The sequence below is a fragment of the Micromys minutus genome, assembly GCF_963924665.1.
Source record: "Micromys minutus genome assembly, chromosome: 1".
Taxonomy (NCBI): Eukaryota; Metazoa; Chordata; class Mammalia; order Rodentia; family Muridae; genus Micromys; species Micromys minutus.
In genome coordinates, this window is record NC_137969.1 from 157,031,705 (window position 1) to 157,056,838 (window position 25,134).

At 41.6% G+C, this 25,134-nt stretch overlaps 1 protein-coding gene across 1 annotated transcript in view; it reads right to left on the reverse strand.

Annotated features, from left to right (window-relative positions):
* Positions 1-2,867: 2,867 nt before the first annotated feature.
* SELENOI (selenoprotein I) overlaps positions 2,868-25,134 on the reverse strand; it is a 32,403-nt gene continuing 10,136 nt past the window's right edge. The window contains exons 2-10 of the mRNA XM_080917152.1: positions 22,638-22,706; positions 21,630-21,738; positions 17,972-18,046; positions 14,227-14,489; positions 12,438-12,546; positions 7,988-8,036; positions 5,737-5,917; positions 4,717-4,902; positions 2,868-3,274 (exon numbers count right to left, since the gene is read on the reverse strand). Of these exons, the coding sequence (XP_080773278.1) occupies positions 3,176-3,274; positions 4,717-4,902; positions 5,737-5,917; positions 7,988-8,036; positions 12,438-12,546; positions 14,227-14,489; positions 17,972-18,046; positions 21,630-21,738; positions 22,638-22,706 (1,140 nt within the window). The 3' untranslated portion in view covers positions 2,868-3,175. The remainder of the gene's footprint in view (positions 3,275-4,716; positions 4,903-5,736; positions 5,918-7,987; positions 8,037-12,437; positions 12,547-14,226; positions 14,490-17,971; positions 18,047-21,629; positions 21,739-22,637; positions 22,707-25,134) is intronic.

The following is a 25,134-nucleotide window of genomic DNA, read 5'->3' on the forward strand; positions in this document are numbered from 1 at the left end:
CAATTTGAACTCTGCATCTGTTTCTGGCTAATCTGGAGACCCAGAGTCAACGTTGCAGACCTCAGACTTAACCTTCTTTAGGGTTGTTCCTAGTCCTTCACCAGCCAAGAGATGGAAGGCATTCACCCTATCAGTGTGGCAACCTCTGGCTGCAACCAAACCAGGATCCAGAGAGCTGGTTCTGTCCTAGGTGCTGGCTCATGGCTCATCGACAGGAAGAGTTACAGTTTAAAGAAAGTGGTCCTGGACTTAAACACCTCCAAATGACCTGTTCATTCTCTATAGTTCATGGAGTTGAAGTCGGTTTCAGGAAGCAAGGCTCCCTCTGACTACAACACAATCCCTTAATGTAATTTAACATGTGCTAACCCCAGATGTACCCTCCCTTCCAATGTCTCAGGAGTGAGCAAACTGCATATTAGCAGTGCTACTGTAACACCCTAAACCATGCTCAACATTTTCTTTTCAAAATTGGGAAAAGAAATATTTCAACTGTAAAAATTGAAATGCCAAGGAAGAATGGTTATAGTTTTACTTCAAAATTACTCTATTGCTCTAAAACCTATAAACCCTATTAGTATTTTAAGCAAAGACAGTGACTATGGCAATTTCAAACAATGAACTGCAATTAGGTCATAAATATCACTGAAAGATCAGGCAGCAGCCTTTATCCAAGTATTGTTAATGTCTTTGTATCCCTCTCAAATACAGGGATATTATTTTCTGAAAAGCTTAAAAAGGCTTTTTCATACCATAATCTGAAAAGAAACCTCTGACAGTGTGTTTCTGTCATGTGGGTGAGTCCAGCAGCGTAAGAATGCGAATGCCTGGTCTGGGAAAGACCCTTCATTCCTCAAGTACTGAAACCGTGATACCGCTCCCCAGAGGGCAGCTGTGCCGCCTGGGAAAAGCTGTGGGGTAAACTCACCAAAACAGTGTGTATAAGCTTGCCGTACCTTTTACACTGGGAAAGCATACAGGAAGGGGCATGACAGACATACTCAGAGCCCCTGGTAACCAAGCCCTGCATCCACTGCTGTACACTACAACAAATGGGCCTTTCACAACGGACCATCAAGACGCAGGCCATGAGTGAGATCACAGGATTCTGAAACACCGCTCACTTCCGCTTCCCCTTGGCAGCAGCCTCCTCTTCCATTCAACAGTGTCAACAAAACTAACTAGAAACAATTCCTTACACAGAAGCATGTTTTTTAAAAAAGGCACAAAACATCTTTTTCAGATCTACTTGATGCAATAAAGAGAACACACATTTTGAAGGAAAAAAAAAGTCCAAAATTACAGGACATGATTCTACTGTACAAGGTGAAGAAAGCCTGTGGTCCAAATTCATTATTTTATAAATATTTGTCAGTCATTTTCCTTTATACAAATGAATATTCTTGTGTACAAAGTCAGAAAAGCAGTAGAATGATTAGCCAAACCTTCTAAGAAGGTCAGGCAGAGCACAAGGTGCACACAATGGTTACCTTCACATAACTGGCTCACCTTCTGATCTCCATGATGGCAATGTATGAGTGAACACAGAATCACTACTCACTTCCCACTTCAACTTCTCATCAAGGTTTGCTTTCATTTTTTTTTGTCTCAGAGAATGTCCCCAAATACACGAAAGCCTTACACACAATTAAGACTGGGCAGACTGTAAGTTAGCTCCTGGACTCACTTTCAACAGCCTGGATCACAATGATTAGAATTTTAAAATGTTTACACGAAGTATCAATGGTTTTGTTTTGTTTTTTTACAAAGCAGCAGACAGATATTCAACAAAGGAATGAGCAATATTGAAGGATGGTTACATTCACAGATAAATAACAGTTACAAATTTAATTACATATCAACACAGTGGTGCCCATTTTATCCAAGTGCAACCTGTCCAAAAAAAAGGGTTTAAGACACACTCTTCATTTAAGCACAAACTTCATTCAGTGGAAAATAAAATCAGCAAGTAAATGTTACCACCACCATACTAAATAAAGACAAAGTCCAAAGGGGGGGAAAATCCACATTCATAAAAAGGTGTGATTTATATAAAATAACCACAATACAGCAGAAGGGACTTTTTTTATGTTGTCAGTGAACCTCAAAAATTATTTTGAGTCATATTAAGGGAGTAAATACTCAGTAAGGCATAGATATCAAAAGTTTTCTTCAAATAGGGAGGTGGGTAAGTTAAGAGAGAGAGACTATCTATCTCTCTGCTTTATTCTGTGTGAGAATAAAACCCCAGCACCTCACCCCCAGGAGAGAATGAAAGTAAGGAAAGGCTGGACAGACATGCCAGGATGCTAACTGTGGTCAATGTGGAGTCAGTGTGCTGAGACTCCTAACTCCAGTCTAAACTTCCTCCTCCAAGGTTCTTTATCTACACCCTCACAAGTAAGCACCACAAGATTGGGACTGTCACATATATACTTAAAAGTCACGGCTCACAGGCACCCAACCCTAGCAATGCACTGTAACAGAGGAACTGTCCCAAACAGACAATGAACCATGCCACATCGGTCCAGCTGCAATGACAACATTCCCTACAAAGTAACAGCAGAACATTTCACTCTACAAAAACATTAAGCTGTTTATCGGGATTTAGCTATACAAGAGCCAGGACACTAGACAACCTCGACAGCAGGTGGGAAAGGCAGTTCACTGAGAACAACCAGGATTTGGCAATTGTACACTGTTCTGGAGTCACTGGCATCTCTGGCTCAAGACAATTTTTGATGCTTTTCTACATTAAATTTGGGCTATCATTCCCAAAATGATAAGACCAAGCATAAATTATCGAATATTAAGACATGCTGTGGCTATTTGAATGTTATTAGCGTTCCTCAATCAATCTGGGACTTTCAACATAAAAATAAATCATCTTCAACTCTGTATGAGTCAAAATGTATGGACTCATGAAGCTAGGAACATTTAGCTGGTTTAATGTACACTGTGCTTAACCAAATATCTCATGGTTCTATAAAAAAATAAAATAAAATGAAGTAAACTGGGAGTTAGAAAGTCCACACAATTCCACAAGCTCAAACCATGTTTTGTTCCTGCTGTCCATGTAGCACACTGAGATCCCATGTCTGTCAGGCAGATCCGTTTAGTTCAATGGTGATGGATGAAGTATTTACACACATCTATTTACAGAACTTCCTCAAGATTACAGACCGATGCTCTTCTCTTCCATTCCTAGTCAATCTGAGTTTGGTTTCCTCAATGAAAAAGGATAAATCTGAAAATGTCGGCTCAGCTGCTTCACCTACGGAAAACCAGAACACAAGACAGTGACCAACACAGACCGCTTCTTCTGGGAACATGCTCAGTCAGAACTCGCCTCTGCAGACAGTAATTTACTGACACAGTACAAATTGACACAAACAAAAATGGTTCTTCTGGACCCATTCTAGACCTTCTGTGAGGCGTGTGGAGCAGACAAGTGACACACTCAAAACTAAACTACAGAGTGGCCTGACCTACCCCAGCCAGTACAGACAATGATTTCCTGTAATGTAGAATCCGTATTTAGTCTCTTATAAAACCCTGCTGGACAGTGCTTCCTAACTGGGTAAAATCTGTGAATCTGAGGCTAGAATACTGGCTAACATTGGTTAGTATATCCCAGCAGGTGACAATTCTTTGGTATTTTTCATTTATATGTTAGTAGTTCAAGTCAAGATTTTGTGTGGTTTCTGGTTAGAAGTAGCAAATGGCACAAAGACAGACAAGAAAAGATGCTCTTTGTTAGCATGCTTATTTTCCAAGTATCTTAAAATGCATTTAAGTTTAATTATCTAAGTCTATAGGCATTACCTGCACATACGCCTGTTCACATGTGTTCAGTGCCCATGGAGGCCAGAAGAGGGTATCTGGTCCCCTAGAATTGGAGTTACAGATGGCTGTGAGCCTTCATGTGGGTGCTGGGAATGAAGCCCAATAAAGGGCAGCCAGTGCTCTTAGCCACTGGGCCATCTCCCCTGCTCCCCATTTTCTTTCTACATTATTTATTTGTGGGGAGGGGGCACATGGATGTGGAGGCCAGAGGACAGAGTGCAGGAACTGGTTCTCTCCTTCCGCTTGGGAGGTGCTAAGACTGAACTTGTAACAACTTTACTGGCCTCACGAGAACTGTATTTTTATGTATTATTGTTGTGTATGTGCATGGTACATGTGTGCTATGTCACATAAGTGGATGTGTGGAGATCAGGACAAGTCTATGAAGTTAGTTCTCTCCACCTTTATGTGGTTTCAGGGATCAAACTCGGGTTATCAGACTTGGAGGGCAACAGGCTTCACTACTGGGATATAGACCTTTCTTTCCTGAGTTGCTTTTAGTTATAGTGTTTAGCACAGCAATAGAAACCCTAAAATCCTGTCTTATTACATTTCTCTCAGGGTTAGGTTGTTTTCCCCAAATTAACTTAGTAAGCAATAAAAATGTCCTAGGATCAAAGAAGCAGAGAGAGAGAAACTAATAGAACTATCTGGTCCCACAGAAAAAAGAACAGAGCAGTGCTTTCTCAATTAAAAAAAAAAAAGCACTTATATGATTTAGAATAAGAACTAACTCCCCATAACCACTCACTCAGAAACTATCCTCAGTTGCTGTACTATGATCCCTATCTCCCATACTTAGGCACACCCTCCATGTTGCTGGAGTCTTCTGTATTCCCAAGAGCAGCTGTGCTCTGCTCTCACACTCACCACTTGTACTCCGTAATGAATGTGAGCCAGAGTGAAGGCAGCCGTAAGTGTGTAGAGGAGAGCGCTCTCAAGGCGAGAGGGCGCTGCGCCTATGATCACTGTGGCCACGACCAGGAAGAGAGGCAGCAGCAGCCAGTTCAGAGTCGGGCACCGTGTGCTGCTCATTTGGCAAACGATTAGCTGACACTTGGGAGAAGCGAGAAGAGGACAGGAAAAGAGGGGGTATTAATTAGCAAAGCACTTTTAAAGCTAGCCACCTCCACATAAAGAGCTTTCACGAATGTATCCATTCTCAATGGTTCTCAATTGCTCAAGGCCCTAACTGGCCCCTAGTGCCACCCTTAAAGCAAAGATCTTGGGACCATCTGAAGAGACTAAGACAATGTGGGAAGGACGTCTGCTGGTTATTAAATCAACTTAACTAGATTTAGAATCATCTTGGACATACACTCTGTGGAGGAGCTTCCACTCTGTATGAGGATGACAATACCATGCGCTGGAGTCCTGGACAGAGCACAGTAGTCCCCTTGCTGTTTCCTCCTCACTGGAGGTGCCATGTGACCAACCATGTCACATGATGCCACCTGCTGTAGTCAACTGTCTCCCTTCTTAAAACAGGAGCCAAAACGGAACTCTTCCTTAAGTTGCTTCTGTAGTACTTTGCCATGAGAGAAGCACTAATAGAGATGCTACAGGAGCTGTCTCTTCACAAGCCAAGTTAAAATTCTATGCCATGTGAAGAACAATTTCAAAACAGCCTTCTAAGCCTTGGAATAACTATGTTTCTTCATGTTAGTGAAGAAGAAACACAACCCCTGACCTCCGACCAGCAAAGAATGCCATTCAAAGCTGCGTTGGTTCCTCTTTGCTATTTGGGTTTTCAGAGAGTGGGTCTCATGCAGCCCAAGCTAGCCCTAAATTATAGGGGAAGCTACCATATCTGGCGCATACACACACACACACACACACACACACACACACACACACACACAATTTTTTTTTTTAAATAAAAAGTCTTACTGTGATATTGGCAAAAGCTGTTCCAACCATGAAGTAGAATATTCTAGGGTGTATTTCTAAGATATCTGAGGGTGAGCGGAGGATCCACACTGTACACAAAGTGAAGAGCAAACATGGAGAAAAGAATGGGACCATGGTTTCATAGACGGAATTGTGCTTCAGAGTGCTGCTTTTATAGCTTCTGAAAAATCAATACAGAACAGTACATTAGACACACTGTGGAGGGCTTTGGGGGCCGCGCTTCCAGAAACTTGGCAGGAATTTGACCTTGGGCCAGGACAAGGAAGTAGGTTTCAGGCAGGAATTCGACTTTGGATTAGGACAGGGAAGTAGGCTCAGATATTTCATCCTAACTTAACTGACATTATTTGCATGTACTTAAAATGGTATAAAAGATGGGAAAAATAAGCCCATTCAGCCTCAGAATTGGCTGGGGTCATGCTACAACATTGTCTAATTATCTTTTAGTCTTTGTTTTTTTTATTTTAATCCTCAATCCCTCCCTGGAGAACCCATTGACTGACTGAGCTGGCTTGGTCATCTCCAGACTTATTCCACATGTATTCTTGCTGTATATTTACAATTGCTACCAGGGCCAGGATTATAACTGAAGTTCTGACCCCTGATCCTCCCTGCCTCTAGTTCCTCCTCACTTCCTCCCTCCTCCCTTTCTCTATTTTAGACAGGGTCTCACTCTGTGATCCACCCGCCTCTGTCCCCAGAGTGCTGGGATTAAAGTAGTGACGTACTACCGCACCTGGCTCTTCTTACTCACATCGCTGTGTTAAGAATGGATGGGTGGGTGGGACTGGAGAGAGGGTTAGAGCGGTGGCTATTCTCAACCTGTGGGTCACAACCCCTTTGGAGACTGAATGACCCTTTCAAGGGGCCACATATCAGATATCCTGCATGTTAGATATTTACATTACAATTCCTTAAACAATATGACAGCTATGAAGTAACAACAATGTAATGTCACTGCTAGGGATCACCACAACACAAGGAACTGTATTAAAAGAGCTCAAAAGTGAAAAAGCCCCGACTGTTCTTCCAGAGAACTCAGGTTTGGATCTCAACACCTACATTGAGGCTCAAACCATCTGCAACTCCAATTCTAGGAAATCCAAGATCCTCTTCTGGTCTCTGTGGGCAATAGCCATGCATTCAAGCAAAATTCCCATCACATAAAATAATAAAAAAAAAATTAAAGTGACACAGAATTTTGATATATTTCACAGAAAAGACCCTGAAGTGAGCCTGCGAGCACATCCTGGTGCCTCTACGTATACTGGGAATCATCTAACATTTCTGCTCATCCTAACAGGGCTCCAAGTTCTAGTCTTGGTTTTGTTATTGGCCACATTACTTTGGATGGTTTGGTCCAAAGCCTCATCTATAAGAGAAGAAAGTGACTCAAATGATCAATGTGACTTGCAAACTGTAAATGTTATTTTAAAGACAGTGTCTTACTGTGCACTGTTGGCAGACCTGGTACTCAGCAGACAGCTGAGGCTGGCCTCGGATTATAAGTGTGCACCGCATCCGGCTTATAGTCTACTACTTCTATATAAATGGCCACCAGCCTCAGCAGAAGCTACACAGAGCTTGTCTTGACATGGGTACGACAGGGCTATGTGCTAAAGGACTGAGTAGGATGAGAAAATAAAACAGCAGCAGAGGAGACAGCCAGAGCAAGAGGACTGAGTTGTAAAAGAACAAAATATATCTTGACAAAACAAAGCAAGTGAGGGTAGCCAGCAAAGATGGGGTATGCAAGTCAGAACTGGAACCCCACCTCTACCGACCACAGAAACCATCCCCACATAAAGGCAGGACTGTCTACACAGCCTCTTAAGTGAGAAAATAGGCCATCATAAAGTTTGATGCTAACCTACACAGAAGGGTTATAATCTCATTAACTAAATCCTTCATTAAAAGAATTTGAGCAAATCAGTATTAACAAGAAAGTACCCATTGATTCACTCAAAGAAGGGAAAACATTGAAGACTGCTGAGCCCAAAACCTTAGCAAAAGAACTGACCATTTTACAGTATAAATTGGCATTAGCCAAGAGATAACCTCAATTATCCTATCAATTATCACTCTAGATCTGAAATATAGGTTTTTAAACTGTTTCAAAATGTCCATATTACAAAAAGCAAACAGTTCTTTAAATTCTGCTAACTATACAACCGCTAAAGATTTTTCTTTGTTTCTCCAAAAACTCAAAAACAAAAAACAAAAAACTTACCTATAAAAGTTTAATAAACTCATTGGAAGAGTCACACATAATGCACATCCTAAAAGGAAGAATATTTAAATTATTATAATTTATTCCAGATGACCGTTTTAAGTGAACGCATCCATGCAAAATGCCCAGGTGTTTAGAGCCAGTGGTCTTTAGATTCAAGCTTATCTCCACACCGTAAGTGAAGTGAGCCAAGCCAGGTGGACTCACAGCTGGGTGAATCCGCACAGACCAGAACCTGCCTGGACTTTGATCTCTGTTCATCATCAACTGGTCAAATAGCCACAACCCTGAGCAACTCAACCTTTCCGTGCCTCATTGTCCTCATTTTTATAGCAGAAAAGTTGAAGTACCAACTGCACAGGATCTGAAAACTGATCATCACATGTAAAGACACTGGAACAGCACCTGCAAAATCTACGTGAACTCCAAAGCAGGCAAGGCAGACGACACTGGGGAGTTGCTTCCTGTTTGTTTTCAATCTTCCTAGACTCTCCAGTTTCTCTCCTCCCTGCCCTAGCCAGGCTGTGCTTATTTTCCCATGAAAATAAGTGACACGCAGTCGTTCTAAGAAACCCTACCCCTGTGGTGGGGGCACTGTGGCCGAGCTTACCCTGCGAGATTTCATCATTTGCTATGGTTTAGTGCTTTCAGTTCTTAACATCCACCCACTCATCCTGTCCTCAGAAACTATACTCTTGAAACCCACCAAGATTTCCTCTGCTAAGTTCTATGTCACTCGTGAGTGACTGTGACTCCCCCTCCTGCATGTCACTAGTTGGACATTCCAGTCTTTGACAATCAATTCATCACCTGCTCTTCTAGCCACACAGTCACTTTATCTCAGCGTCCCACCAGAATTAGAGGATGCTCTACCACACCCAGCTAACGATCTTCCTCTTAATGGCCAACCACAGCATCTAGAAGGTGAGCAACCACATTCTCCAAGCTGCAGAGCCCAGCTGAATGGAAATGGCTGGATGATTTTCCTAGTGTCTTTTTCTTCTTGTATTGCAGTCCTGGGGGAGGGAAACCCCAGCATGCATAGCAGGAAGCACGGGTTCCATCTGATCCCCCACTTTGGCCCTCCAGTGCTTTACAATCCCAAGAGGTGTGAGTCCCTGATCTGCTTGTTCACTCTCTGAGCCAAATACCTTTCAGTTTTCAGTATTCTTTCCTTGTCTGCTTCACTGTCTCATAACATCAATAACTCCAGACTCCCGCTCACCACATTGGGTTAAGGGTCACATAGACTTGTGATCTTATAAGGGACCAAAGTTAGAAAATATCCTTGTGAAACAATTCCAACTAAATGAAATGAATGAATAAACAAATAAAAACCTAGTTCTGAAATGTTGGTCAAAAAGACATTAAAAGATGAACCTGGCCAGTATCTTATGTCAAAAGAAATGTGTCAGGCATGAGTGTATACAAAACTCCAAAACTCCAAAGCCTGAGGCAAAGAAGAATGTGAGATTTTAGCCAACCTGTACTACATAGAAAGTTTCAGATCAGGCTGGGTTAAACAGCAAACTGTCTCAAAAATAAATACATAAATTAATTATTCTACTTCCAAATCCAACTAAAATCAAGTTTTCTAAATGAGGCTGTTTGAGAGGGCAGGGAGCAGTCAGGAGAAAAGGAGGTCAGTTGTATTTCTCAGAGCTCTCAGTTACTCCACACTAAGCTGGAGCTCACAGGAGAGCCAAAGCTAAACCAACTCGGATACCTGTACCTCCAAGTCACTGGATAAGGCTGAGACAAATGTGCTATCAAGAACAATGAGACATTTTCTTGGTGGGGAGAGAAAAACAGCTCTAAGTACAGTAAACATGTAGACACTCTGTGCTCTAAGTTACCAAAGGGGAAAACTGTCTTTATCTCTTCTCCAAGTGGTATCCTACGTTCTGGAAAGAACACGTAACTCGTAGATTTATCTATATAACTATGCTGTCAGGCACACAGCAGGATGCAACCCGCGTGTGCAGACCTGCTCTCCATAGTGCTATCAGTTAAGTCAGACTTTAAATACAGAGAACAAAATAGCTGCAGGAAAATCAAAGAACTCATTTTTAAAAAATTAAGTGAAATGAAATATAACCTAAGGGTAATGTGGCTACAAAACCAAAACTAAATGAAAAACAACACCCCCCCCCCATTTCTAACTTAACACATAGGAACATTTGAAGTAACAAAAATCACCAAATGTGGGGCTAGAGAGATGGCTCAGCTGTTGGGAGCAAGCACTGCCTACTCTGCCCAAGGACCTGGGTTCAGTTCCCAGCACTTATACAGTGGCTAATAAACCACCTGTAACCCCAGTTCCAGGGGACCTAACATCATCTTCTGGCCTTTGTGCTCCATAGATATATGTGTAAGTAAAACATTCATACACATAGAATAAAAAAGCCATCATCGTGGGGTCGAAAGATGACTCAACAGTTAAGAGAACTAGCTCTTGCAGGGAGCCTGGGCTCAGTTCCCAGCACCCACATGATAGCTCACAACATCTGTAACCCCAGATCCAGGGGTCCAGTGCCTTCTCTTGTCCTCTATAGGCACAAGACACATACACGGTACATAGACATATGTAAACAAAACACCCATAAAACAAACAAAAAGTTCCTAGATAAAAAGTATCTAGTTTAAAAAGACAAGTGAGAAAACTAATCAACTCAAAGGATTAATGTACCCAAAACACAAGTGCCTCTAAGAATGAAGGAGGTGATCAATAATTCAACTGGGGAAAACAGGCAAGAGGATATAAGCCACAAAGAAAAACAAACACAATGGCTGTTAAGCTTGGGTGAGTTCATTCCTGAGAAAGGTAGATTGAAACTTTACAAGGGTAAATAACCTGACAATACACTATGATGGTAAAACTATAAATGAACAAGCATTTTTAATCACTGACAGGCATGCAAAGTCAACAACACTATGGTACACCTACACAGTAAATATTGGGAAGAAGATACACAGAAAACCCTTATATACTATTGTGGATATACCATCAAGTGTGTATGTGTGTGGAGGTGAGGTGTATATACCATGGATATACCATCAAGTTTAGGGAGGGGCAACTAGAAAGAAGGTGAGAAAATGAGGTGCACATTTACTTACAATAAAGAAATAATGAAAATCTTAGCCATAAATTATAAGAATGGGGTTGGAGGGATGGCTTAATAAGTAAAGATACTTTATCATCAGCCAAGCCCGACAGTCAGAGCCCTATCCTCTGATCCCACACGAAGAGTTGTCCACTGACCTACACACACATACACACACATACACACAACACACACACACACACACACACACAGGGTGGGGGTTGGGGGGAGGAGGGAGAAACACACACAAACACACAAGTAAACAAATAAGCAAAAATGGCTAAAGGAAAAGAATAGGTAGAATAAAAACTATACTTTTGAATATACTGCTCAGTAGTTTTACTTTGTAATCATGAATACTTTCTACCACTATGAAAAAATTTTAACAGAAAAGCCAATGCTCGTAAGTTGAAGTAAAATATAAATGTACATATCTGAAAATGATCTTGCAACAGAATGTGGTACCTTTATTATCAGATTCCCTATGGAACCATCATTTTGAATGTATGTGTATTTTGATCACAAGACTAACTTTAGTCCCCCACCTGTCTGCCAAATGAAGAACCAAACAAAGACCATCAACGTCTGCAGTCCTACTAGGTGAAGAACACACTGAGTTGGAACTGACACATGATATCTGAGCCCTCTCATCACTAATTATACTAGACAGTTAGATGTGCTTTAATGGATATTTAAGCCACCCACGGGGACACCAATCTTTAATCCCAACACTAGGGAGTTGGAGACAGGAGGATTAGGAATTCAAGAGCAGCCTTGATTACATAAAATCCTGCCTTAAAAAAAGGTGGTGGGGGGGACAAAGGACTGGAGACAGGTGGGATGGCTTCTGTTTATGAAGAAGGTCACTTTTGAGAGAGCAACAGACAGGGCATAAGAATGGTCACCACAACCAAAAATCTTCAGTGTTCAGTAACATAAGACAGAAGGAATCCAAGAGAAAGAGAGGCTTAATCTTTCAGCAGACAGGTCATAAAGTCTCCATATTTCATCCATTGTATTCTTCCAAATCAACAATTTTCAACTTCAGGGAGGTCTGAAATGTCCACTATTGGAAATGTACATTCTCCAATACAGGCTAGACTAAACCGGATTATTTACAAAGCTCCTGTGATGATCTACTTTGGTATTCCTCTCTGATTAGAAAAAGCTTGGTGCTCAACAACAGAAGTCCCCCTGTTTGTTAACATTCTGGTAGACACTGTACAGAGCCGTGGGGTTACTCTAATTGCGGGAGAAAAAGGAAGAGTGTTACCACTCGCTACAGTCAGACACTGGCTTTTATAACAAAGTGATGTTAAAACAGGCTTCGACATGGAGCTTCTTACCAATAATCATTGCAGTGAATAGGTCTCTATATAAGAAATTAAACAGGAAAGGTTCATACCAGGCCTCAACTCCCACAACCGAAGTCACTATGTAGACAAAAGAAATAGTCTGGAAGGGAAACAGAACAGAGGCATTAGCAGCTGGAAACTCCGAGGAGCCAGCAACGCTCTATGCATTGCCATCTTGTCAAAGTGATTTCAAAAAAAAAAAAAAAAAAAAAAAAGAGCCGAAATTTGCTATATGGCAAATCTTCCTGCCTGTAAGAGGCTTTGCCCTCCAATATTGTCATCAATAGCTACTATATAGGCAATGCAGTCAGCATTTGGAGCCTTTCAAAGGCAGTCCACAAGCTGGTTAAGTCATAGGGCAACTCAATTTGCTCAGCTAACCAATCTCCATTAACAAACATACTCCAGCTTCTGAGTGCTTCATTGGAGTCTCATGGCAAATGGAGAAACACCACCACCAAAAGCTGAGACTCAAGGACAGGGAGAGTAACTGTGATGGTTTACATATGCTTGGCCCAGGGAGAGGCACTATTAGAAGGTGTGGCCTTGTTGGAGGAAGTGTGTCACTGTGAGGGTGGGCTTCGAGATCCTCCTAGCTGCCTGAGGATGCTGGCTGGCTGCCTTCGGATGAAGATGTAGAATTCTCAGCTTCTCCTGAACCATGCCTGCCTGGACATTACCATGCTCTTGCCTTGATGATAATGGACTGAACCTGTAAGCCAGCCACATTTAAATGTTGTCATTTATAAGACTTGCCTTGGTCATGGTGTCTGTTCACAGCTGTAAAACTCTAACTAAGACAGTAATCCAGGGCTGTACGGACAGACAGCTCTCTCTACTCACTGAGGTTGGTGAGGGAGACAAAAGCCAACAGTTCATCAGATGTATGTATCTTCTTCCAAGTAATTCATATTTAATAGCACTAAGTTATTAAATTTTAATGTAATAATGGCATTATAATTATGATACTTTTAAAGCTATCACTTAGAGGTACATGACAAAGCACTTAACCACATTTCCTGTAAAAAGACTTAGGAAAACACAGATAACATACATGAAGCTAGAGGCCATGTGTTGGGAACTGCTAAAGCTAAGTGCCAGGTACACTGAGAATTTGTTGTCATGTTTTATGTATTTTGCGTATTTTGGAGTCAATGATGCTGGGAACAGAACCTATGGACCTGTACGTGTTAGGCAAGTGTGCTAGCACAGTATTACATCTCTATACCTAGCCTCTTCCTGAAAAAAAAACATAGCACACAGCAATTCTCCCTTTTTAATTTTTATTTAAAAAATTGTTTTGTAATGTTTGTGGTTATTTTGTTTGTTTTGTTTTGTTTTTAGAGACATGGTTTCTCTGTGTAACCCTAGCTGTCCTGGAACTCGCTCTAGAGACCAGGCTGGCTTCAAACTCAAGAGATCAGCCTGCCTCTGCCTCCTGAGTGCTGGGATTAATGGCATGTGCTACCTCATCTCAGTTGTACGTGTTTTGCTTGCAAGCACATCTGTGCACCACTCAAGCACACGGTGCCCAGTGAGGCCAAAGAAGGTGCCAGATCCTCTAGAACTGAAGTTATAGACAGCTGTAAGCTGCCAGGTAGTTGCTCAGAATTGAAGCTGGGGACTCTGAAAACAAAAGAACCTGCACTCTTAACTACTGAGCCACCTCTCCAGCCCCCCACACCAGTTCTAATTAAAAATGCCTAACAGCAGTGAAAGGGTTAATAAAAGGGGTTAAGAAACTTCAGAACATGCAATGTAGGGCAGAGTATATACTTACCACTTGGCTAATGTCGTATCCCCATGGCAGGAAAAGAATGCCTGTGTTATACTTCTCCCAATGAGACAGGATAAAAGAAAACAAAACCACCCAGAGCAGGAGATAAAGAACAAAAACACTGACACCAGTTGGTCCTCGTCCAAAGATAGAGTACACAGTCACAACGAAATAAACACATGCCCAACTGTCCAGGCCATGGTCGAACAGCTCCCCTAACGGGGTGCTGGAATTGGTTCTACGTGCTTGTTTTCCATCTACTCCATCTGCAACAAAACATACATCAAAGGAAGAGTCAGTATCTGACCAGCACAGAGAAAGTCAATCAGGACACTGGTGGAAAAGCAGAATGGGTAGCAGGAGTATCCTGTTGCTACCAGCCAGAGCTCTAGAATCTATTCTTTAATCTTTCAATTCAAACACTTCAGAAATAAAATATGTAATATCTTGTTTTAAATATTTATTTTACATTGGTTGATTGATATTGTGTATGTGTGTGTGTCCCCACCATATATGTGCAAAAGGCCATGAAGGCCAGAAGAGGGCACTAAATTCCTAGGAGCTGGAATTACACTGTGAGCCACTTGCTATGGATGCTGGCAACAGGACCCCAGCTCTCTGGAAGACCAACAGCACTCTTAACCACTGAGCCCACTCTCCTCCAGTCCCACAATTTCTTAAGGTTGAATCTAAAACCCATGATATACGACACTGACAATCTCACGAATTCTAGCTGACTCCAAACTCCTCCAAGCTGGGTGCAAGCCCTCGAATTCTCAGGGGGTCTCAGTACAATTATCTGACAAACTACCTGATTCAGGGGCCATAGTACTTAGTGGCCACACTCATTTCCTCCTGTGACAACAGTCCTTCTTCACACATCTTGTCTTCCCCTCTTCTAAGTGCATTCAGAACAAGCACATAGCATGGTAGGTAGTTAGACACCACTAGGAAACATCTGCTGAACTCTTAGTCACACCCCCTATTCCAGGTGTTATAAAAATGACAGTGAGGAGAGACAGCTCAATAGTTAAGAACACTAGCTGGGGCTGGAGAGATGGCTCAGCGGTTAGGAGCACTGACTGCTCTTCCAGAGGTCCCGAGTTCAGGTCCTAGGAGCCACATGGTGGCTCACAACCATCTGTAATGAAATCTGATGCCTTCTTCTGCTGTGTCTGAAAACAGCTACAGTGTACTCACATACATAAAATAAATAAATCTAAAAAAAAGAACACTGGCTGTTCTTCCAGAGGATTCAGTATGATTCCCAACATCCGTGTGGTGACTTTGAACCATGTGTAATTCTAATTCCAGGGGATCTGACAGTCTCTGCAGTCATCAGGCACATACTTGATATATAGACATATATGTAGGCAAAATATCCCAAATATGTAAAACTAAAATAAATACAAATTACAAGAATCTTATAATTAACTGAGTTTGTGCCTTTGAAGGGTTTACGAGTGAGAAAGGGACAAAAGGCAATCATTAAAAGCATGGCGGTGTCACAAGTCATGAGAGAGTGAGAACTTAAGGACTCAATTGGATTGCAGCAGGTAAAGAGATACAGGAGTGCGCCATTTCAGAGAGATGTGCCACCAGCAGTGTTCACTGAGATGGAAACCACAGTGCACATTAGAAGCCTTGGGATGCCAGAGTCACGCTCAGAACATGTAAGCTCTAGGTTGACTACAAGCCAGTATGTGAAGACAGTATCAAAAAGAGAAAAGAGGGGCTGGTAAGATGGTTTAGCATTCACTGTGCTTGCAGGGGACCCAGGTTCAGTTTCTAGAATCCACATGGCAGTTCATGACACCTTTACCTGGACTCCTGGACACTTGACATGCACACAGTGCACATGTCTACAAGCAGGTGAAACACTCGTACATTAAAAAGAAAGTAAACCACCACTGGCTCTCTATTAAAAACGAAAACCTCTAAGAGAGATTTGAGTCATCTCAAAAGTCCAGTGAGTGGAGGGAGCTACTAAAAGCTGTTTGAGTAGAAGAGAGAAGCCACGCTTTCCGAAGGTTTGCTGCAGCAGTGTTTGGCAGGCTCGAGAGAGAGGTCCTAGTCAGTCAGCCTGGTCAGACAGAGGGGAACATTAACAAAGAAGGACCGAGAGCTGGTGTGGTGCTGCAGACTTTGATGCAGATGACAGAGGCAGGAGGAGCTCAAGATGGTGGCCACACTGAGCCACAAGTGGCACTCTCAAAGAAAACCAAACAAGTAAAATGGGGAGAATGTGTAAGGAAGCACAACACAAGAAGACAACTGGCCAAGTTTCCAGCCTGGGTAGCAGGAAGCAGAATGTTCTTACACGGAGGGCAGTCAGCCAACCAGCAGCAGTGGTGGGGTAACAGGGCTCAGAGTGTTTCCTGCTTCTATGTAGCTGAAATATTTCCAAAAACAAAACAAAACAAAGCGACAACAAAAACAAGCACCCTCCTATTTACTGGCCTAATGATTTCCTATTTTCTGTGCAGCTCTTATATGGTTGGACCGTCAAATCCACAAATTACATATTAATTAGAATCTGTACATTTTTAGTGACTTCATTCCAGCTTCCTATGTTGGGTCTAAGTATATTTCAGAATGTAATTTTTTTCTCAGAATGGTGAATTATAGGATATTGCATTATTATGAAAGACATGCTCAACCCTACAGAAACTACAACAGGGTCAAGTAAATTAATATTTTGTAATACTAGGATAGTCAAACTTAAATATTTCTTCATGTTATTTCAAAACTAGCTCTGCAACAAACTGCTTATACACTAGTGAATTACTGGTTCTATGAGAACAAATCATTTTTATATGAAAATTCTTAAACAACTTGAAATTCAGGTCTGCTGGTTTACATATATCTGAAAACCAAATTCTAAACTGCTAACTATGTGCCAGGCCCTGTTCTGGAAACTTAGGTTGCAACAGTAGACAAGAATACTCACTCTTAAATAATTTAATATTTTAGCCCAGCAGAGGGGGAAGGACAAAGGATACAGAATAAGACCCACAGATGTTCCTGCTGCAAAGCATTCTTGGCAGAACAAGCAGTGTGGGCCTCCCGAGGCCTCCCCGACCCCTTTCCCCTCCTATCTGTCCCCCATAATATTCTATCACTGTCTTCTCACCACCCATCAATCACTTTCTATGCCAGGATTCCTTGTCCAACTCAAAGCAGAAATAACTTACTCCAAGAGCTGGTAAATCTTGCAGTGAGGGCGAAGCAACAGATGCTTCAGGCCTTGTGAGGCATAACCTTTGTGAGACTGTCCACTTCTCAGCTGCGCATTACTGCAGGAAGGCAGCCATCGACAGCGCATGAGAAGTGAGCACCGCTGTGCTCCAGTCAAACTGTGCTTCTGGAGAGCCAGCTGTCTTCAGGTGTGGCTGTGGGAGGCTCAGCGGGTTAAAAAGAAAAAGGCCAGAAGTGGGGAGGAAGATGTGGAAGGCAGTACAGAAGAGTTGAGGAGTGTGTGTGTGCCCGCTTGTGTATACAATCTAAACATATTATATAAATGGATGAAATTACAATAGAGTTGCCCAGATTAGGTTACAAGCAGTCATCTGCCAGTCCCAGCTTTATCCTAGAGCCCTAGCAGCAAGTGTCAACACTTCTAAGATTCAGACATATAAACCTATCAATTGGAACATGACATTAATAGACTCTTAATTCATTAAAAGTGAATTAAGCATAGGAGAAAATGTTAATCCACTGATTAAATGAGTATTTGCCAGTTTCTTACCTAGAGTGTAGGCAAGAAAGTTGAGGATGCCCACGACTATCCAGACCCAATCAGGTACATGCTTATGACCTGGTGCTGCAAAGGAAATTAACCAAGATTTTAATACAGTCTAACTACAAGAGCCTTACCACCCTACCTGCTACCAGTAAGAAACGCTGCTACCTTTTAAAGGGAGGTTATTTGACAATGTATTCTGACTACAGAACTAAAATATCAAAATTAGCAGTAAACTCCACCAAAATCAAAGTAACTCCCTGGCAACTCATTAATAGTAAGTGGGGGGGGGGGGTCACGTTGGATGCTTGGCCTATGGAAAGTGGCACTGTTATCCGGTGTGGCCTGGAGGTCTCATCTCATCATCAGATCCGGCCAGTGAGATCCAGACCCTCCTCCTGGTCCTGCAGCACCATGGCTGCCTGCAAGATACCATGCTTTCCACCATAATGATAGCAGACTCAATCTCTGAAACTGTAAGCCAGCCCCAACTAAATGTTTGCCTTTCAGAGAGTTGTCTTGGTCATGATGTCCCTTCACAGCAATAAAACACTAATTAAGACAGTATCCATGTTGTATTTTTATTACAGTGCAAGACTGAGTGTTCATCTTCAAACCTATTTAAAGGTCTGGGTGTGGTGGTGCACACTTTTAATCCCAACACTCCAGAAGCAGGGGCAGGTGGTTCTCTCTGAGTTCAGGGCAGTTCTAGGACATCCAAAGCTAGAAAGATCCTGTCTCAAACAAAACAAAACAAAAATGTACTTATGGAATCAAAATAAAAAAACAATGTATGAGAGACTTAAAAATGAATTCTCAGATGTGGTGATACGCTGGGAGGCTGATGAGGGTGCTGAGTTAGAGGATATACTACACAGAGGTCCAGGCCAGCCTGAGCTACATGGCAAGATCTCATCTTAAATAATCTTAGGCACAAGCAGAGAAAATATATCCTTAGTTACAAAATAATTAATGAAAATGTGATGCATGTATATTGCATAGATTTTTATATATAATTTGTCATTCTCAGAAAGAAAAAAAAACACAAGTGTTCTCTCATATATTAAACAAATGTACAGTGAGTACAATATTTATAAAGGGAAAGGGCTAAATAAATGTTAGGCCATGAGATGAGTAATGAGAAAGGCTGTAACATGCCTTGGTTGGGTGGTAGGTGGGAACACACACATCTGACACTGACTATGACACTCCACAGCGTCCACTGTAAATGCCTGCTCTTTAAGTTGTGTACACTTGGGTCTGTTTGATTTAGGTGTGATTTTTTTTACTTATTTAGAAGTTGTTTTTAAAGCTCATAAGGTTAAAAAATAAAAAAGCAAAAAACATATCTGCAAACTCAGGCATATAGATGTATATAAAATAAGTATGCAAACCAAAGATTTACTAACAAATCATAAGGGAATTTTTAAAAACAAATTTAATATATTTATTAAAGACTAAAGTAGAGCTGGAGAAATGTCTGTGACTTAAGATCATTGGCTGCTCTTCCAAAGGACCTGGATTCAAAAATAGTACCCACATGGCAGCTCAAAACTGTAACTCTTATTTCAGGGCATCCAACACCCACATACAGATATACATACAAGCAAAACACCAATGCATATAAAATAAAAAATAATTTGCTCACTAATGAGATAGATATGCTTGTTTATTTTCACATAAAGAATTGAAAATGGCCAAGTATTTGATATTATTTAGAGCATCTTCAACATTTTTCACGGTTGATCTGAACTTTAATTTTGTAAGTGTCGATGACAGGAACATTATTTCACATAAATTTGTAACACAAAATACTAGAAATCTGTTAGGCCCGTTTCAGAAACTGTGGGAACTCTGCCCTAATCCCAAGGCAAAATTCATTTTTCTTTCTTTCTTTTTTTTTTTCAAATGAGACTCCAGCAATTCTAACAGCAACTTTTAAAGATTTAGTTTATTAAAACACGTGCACACGCATGCATGAGAGAGAGAAGAGAGAGAGAGAGAGAGAGAGAGAGAGAGAGAGAGAGAGAGAGAGAGAGAGAGAGAGAGAGAGAACATGAAGACCAGAGGAGTCTGATTTCCCTACAGCTGGATATACAGATCACTGAGACTGCCCAACTTGGGTGCTGAAATCAAAACTCCAAGTCCTCAATAGGAGCAATATTCCTGACCACTGAGCCATCTCTCCAGCTTAGAAAGGCTCAGTGTTTTATTTTTTCTTTTCGTGATGAAGGGTCTCATGTGGTCCACACTGGCCTTAGACTCAGTACGTTACACAGGCTGACTGTGAACTCCTGACCCTCCTGCTTTCACCTTATGCTATGCCGTGCTGGGGACTGAACTAGGGCTTTGTGCACACTAGGCGTGCCTCTACCAACACGATATCCCCAGCCCCTAACATCTTTTAAGAAAAGGAGGATCTCACTGTGTAGTTCTGGCTGGTCTACCTGCCTCTGCCTCAAAAGCATTAGGATTAAAGGTTCAGACCACCATGGCCAGTCCTAAACATCAATTTTAGATAAAAAATGCTGACCCAATACAACAAAGACATTCCAATTTAATACTTACATGATGAGGATACATAAAAAATGCTACATCTCTGTTTTTCATTTAAAAAGCCATTACATTTAAAAGCAGAACATTTCATACATTCAATAAAATGATCACAGTTTATAACATAAAGCAGTCTGGAAACAGCTGAGTGTTTGGGGCAGTGCTCTTAAGCAAAGCTAGATAGAGTGACGCTAGGGCACAGCACCGGTGAGTACAGCCGCAGATACCTCAGACTCCATCACTACCTGTCTGATTTTGAATTTATTTTTAGTGGTTGAGTGCTCACAGATATTTTACTGCTACCAAATTGTCTTTGACTCCCCTACATTCAGGAATGTGACACCATATGGGGTCCCAACTCAGTTTTAATTAAGCCATACTCTAGACAGATATCAAAAATATTTTAGAAGTAGTCAAATGTATGACTTAGTACTCAGGCCTGTAGTTCCAATATTCGAAGGATTCTACATTTGAAGCCAACCTGGGCAACTTAGTAAAAAAGCCCACCTCAAAATAAAAAGTAAAGAACGGGCTGAGTTTCTAGTACAGTGCATGCCTAACTTGTAAAATCCTATAAAAAGCAAACAAGGTCCAACTAAGAACCATTTTAGAGGAAAACAGGAGTCACCTAAAGGAAAGAAATGAAAAGAAGAAAGGAGAGACTGCATTCTCTTTAGAATAGAGGCAACTTTTTCTATGACTGGAGATGGGAGATGTTCATTCCTGGCATTTATAGGCATGGTGGGCCCTACTTAGTACTAACTTTTAGATAAGTTTAAATCCTAAATTTCTGTCTACACATAAATAAAAAAAAAAAAATCAATCAATCAATCTCCCCTGCCCCTCTGCTTGTGAACTTCTACTATATGCTAAGTCTGGCCCTGAAATCCTGCCTCTCCTGCCTCACAAGTGTAAATGCAAAACTTAATGGAAACATATGTAACATTATAAAAGCACAACTTTTATATACAATTGTAACATCTTATATAGCATTTTAACATTCAAAAATTTCAGAAAAATAAACATATTAGAGACAGAAATTAACTAAGCACACCTTACTTTTGCTACTCAAAATGCTTTAAATTTTGTATTAAGATAATACAGTTCTTACCTGAAGCATAGAAGTCAGGGTCGAAGTATGTCAGGAGTAGAAAATTGAACACAAGCAGCATAAAGCCAGAAAAGGTTATAAGATTGGGAGCCAGCCAAGTAGGAAATACCTGTTTTTTTTTCCAAAATAGTTGTAAATTAAAGAAAGCTCTGTTCAATTAACATCACAACACACAAATTTAGGTCATAAGAAGCTATCAGTATTAAAGATTATATGCAGGAGTTATGTATATTAAAATGTAAATAGTAACTCCAGTTGTTAGACGAGTATCTTTCTTCTTCCTGTCTCCTGTCTTTAAATGATTCTTTAATATACAAACCTTTATAATGATACTGTTCAGTTAATTTTGGAAGGTTTCAAAAAGCCTTTTCATAACAATGATCCATTACAGTGTGTACATTTATATTTCAAGAGGAAGATACACCAAAAAAAGAGACTTGACTGGGGACTGGGGATGGGGGGTGGGGGCCTGGCACCTCTAATGTAGCTTATTAAAAGCACTGTTGGCCTGCAAGCACAAGCCTGCAATCTATGAGGCAGGAGGACTCCAAGTTGAAAGCACTCCAGTGAGTCCCTGTTTTAAAAAGTAAAAGGGGGCTAGAGAGTTGCCTCAGTAGTGAAGAGAACTTGTTCTTCCAAAGGACCCAAGTCCAGTTCCCAGCACCACATAGAGTATGTAGCTCACAACCATCTCCAACCCCAGTTCCAGCTCATTTAATGCCCTCTGCTGGCCTCCAAGGGCATTAAGCGCACACACGGTAAAGACACACATGCAGGTTAAACACATACGCATAAGGTAATAAATAAGTCTAAAACCAATCTCTCCACAAAGCAGGAGAAGGCTGAGGATACAGTTCTGTGTGGATCACCTGGCAGCATGCTTGAGGCCCCAGGTTCAATAACTAGAATAGCAAAAAATAAACTGAGTGGCAGCAATAAGACCCTGTAAGATGGGTTAAAATACTAAAAACCCGTTTAAACAAAAATGCATGCCATTAGTAATCTTACCTTCACTATAGTGTTCCAAAATGGATGCATGATATACAGAGAGAGTGGGTTGGTATCCAAAGCGCTGTACTGTTAAGAAACAAAACATTTCAAAGTTAACCATTAATTACTAACAGATATAATAGCATTTCTTAACAAAAGCAAATGTAAAATAACCCTGGAGAGCACATCCATTTATATACTATGCTCTTCTGGATAACAAGGCTAAACTGAAACATACACGGGACAAGACTGCTGAACAGTCAGACATTATTTTATGGCCAGAGGAAAGAGCCACAGGGCAAATAGTGAGATCACACCAAAGCATGGAGTTAATCCTAAAGTGGTCGTTTCAGTCATGCAGAGTCAGAATCGCCAGGATCACTGTTTGGCTCATCGCTCTCCTCAATAAATTTTATAATGTTACAATGTTTCAGTAAAGGCATTACACCATGGACCATGGTAGAGCGCTGACATCAGGGGTAGGCACTAGAGGGAACTTTTATGAAAAAAGAAAAAGAATCTTCACATTCCAGTCATTATAGTTATTATACAGGAGAGGTAATGTGCATACTGTTCAGGTTAATTAAACAAAGACCGGGCACCTTTTCAATCTCCTACATCCCTGTTTTTTGCTTTTTGAGACAGGGTTTCTCTATGTAGTCCTGGGTGTTCTAGAACTCACTCGGTAGACATCATACTCAGAGATCCACCTGCCTCTGCCTCCCAAGTGCTGGGATTAAAGGAGTACACCACTACCTCATGGCTTTCCTACACCCCCATAGCCTACAGTGGTCTAGTTGTTCTAGACAGCTCTGAGTGACCTTCCTGCCTTATTCACCCGTGATGGCATGTGACAGGCCTGGTCTCAGAGGCTACCACAAGGATTTGACAAGCATACATTAGGTAACTCAAATGTCCACAATAGATTCCGTGTGGTTTCCTTTCACTTCTCTAATAATTACAACTAAAATGGAAAAACTACCCAGGACAAAAAACTGACACAGGCAAGACAATGATGATGGAGATGCGCTTTGCTTGTACGGCCAGAACTACCCTTCAAGACTAGCACCAGACCCAGCAGGCCGACTTAGGCCTACCTAGGTTGTCTTACTGGAACTTTCAGCAAGTTGAAAGTGACGAGGCTTTCTCTTTCACCTGCACAGTGCACAGCAGACATCCCCACACAAAGTGTCACAGAAGGGCCCTGCCCTGACAGCTCCCCTGGGCCTCCTCTAAGCACAAGCAACTCTACACAGATGACTCAAAGGGAGTGTGCTGGCCTCACTTAAGTCTGTACCCACACCATGTGCTGGAGGCAGGGGACCTGAAAAACCAGAAGAGCACCATTTCCAGCTCACCCTCTGCAGGGAAGAGGAAACGGGGTGAGCTGCAGCATGAGCATCTAATGGGCACAATGTCCAAAACCTCTGCTCAAAAAGCCTTGCTCATTAATCTTCGTCATTTCCAACTAGAAACAAAACAAAGTCTACCTCCACTCCAGAAGCCCAGACTATAAACACAGAAAGAGACATTTTACCCAATGATTCTAATTTGACTGAATGGTTGTCAATGAGTTTAAGTAAATTATACAAGAAGATCAGTGTTAGGTTCCTCCAAGGCAGCAAACAGTAACCCTACATAATACTCAGTGTTCTCGACTTACACAGAGCTTCTTAAAGTCACACATCATTTAAACAAAATCTTACAGTCCTGTGAGTCACAAGGAAGAATGGCAAAACCTCATCATGGAGGGAAATCAACATAAACTATTAAAGGTGCTAAACTGGACATGGGTGTTTGCTCTCGTTTGTTAAGTACACTTTGACTTTGCACTTGGATGTTTTGGTACACACCCAGAGAATGTGACCTGGTGACTATCCTAGGGAACATCTAGCTGGCTTTGACTCTGCAGTCTGATAAGCCTGAAAAAGTACTCAAGAGCACAGCCTCAGGGCGAGAGGCACTTTCCAAGCACACAGTCCAGAGGTGGCCTCACCCACACACTCATCACGTCCGACCACAGTTACTGTAGTCTTGGTTGTATGGCTCTTTGGTGCTTCCGGTTACCAAGAGCAAAGCAAACCTCACCACTTCCAGAAAGAAAATGGTCTGAGGCTAACCAGCTCTCCCAACACAAATAAGTCCTCTTCAACCCCAGCCTCTCAACCCTGTGCTTCATTTTATCTACAAAGGGGCCTAAAAAGCAGGCAATAATAATGCTCCCTGTCACAGCAACCTGTCCCTTTGTGTCCCACACACACCTTTTGTGACTCCTCTCCAAACACTGAGTGTAACTCACTAGACCAAGGGTTGGGGGGGCTCTAGTTAAGGGTCAGATAATAAACACTTAGGCTTTAAAAATGGTCTCTGCAATAAAATCACACTGCTATTTAAAGAGAAGCAGTCACTTAAGCACACGAACAAGTAAGCAAGGCTATGTTCTAATAGAATCTCACTCACCAAAGAGGACCTTGGCGACTGCGGAAGGCCACGACAGACAGCCCAGTTTGCTGTT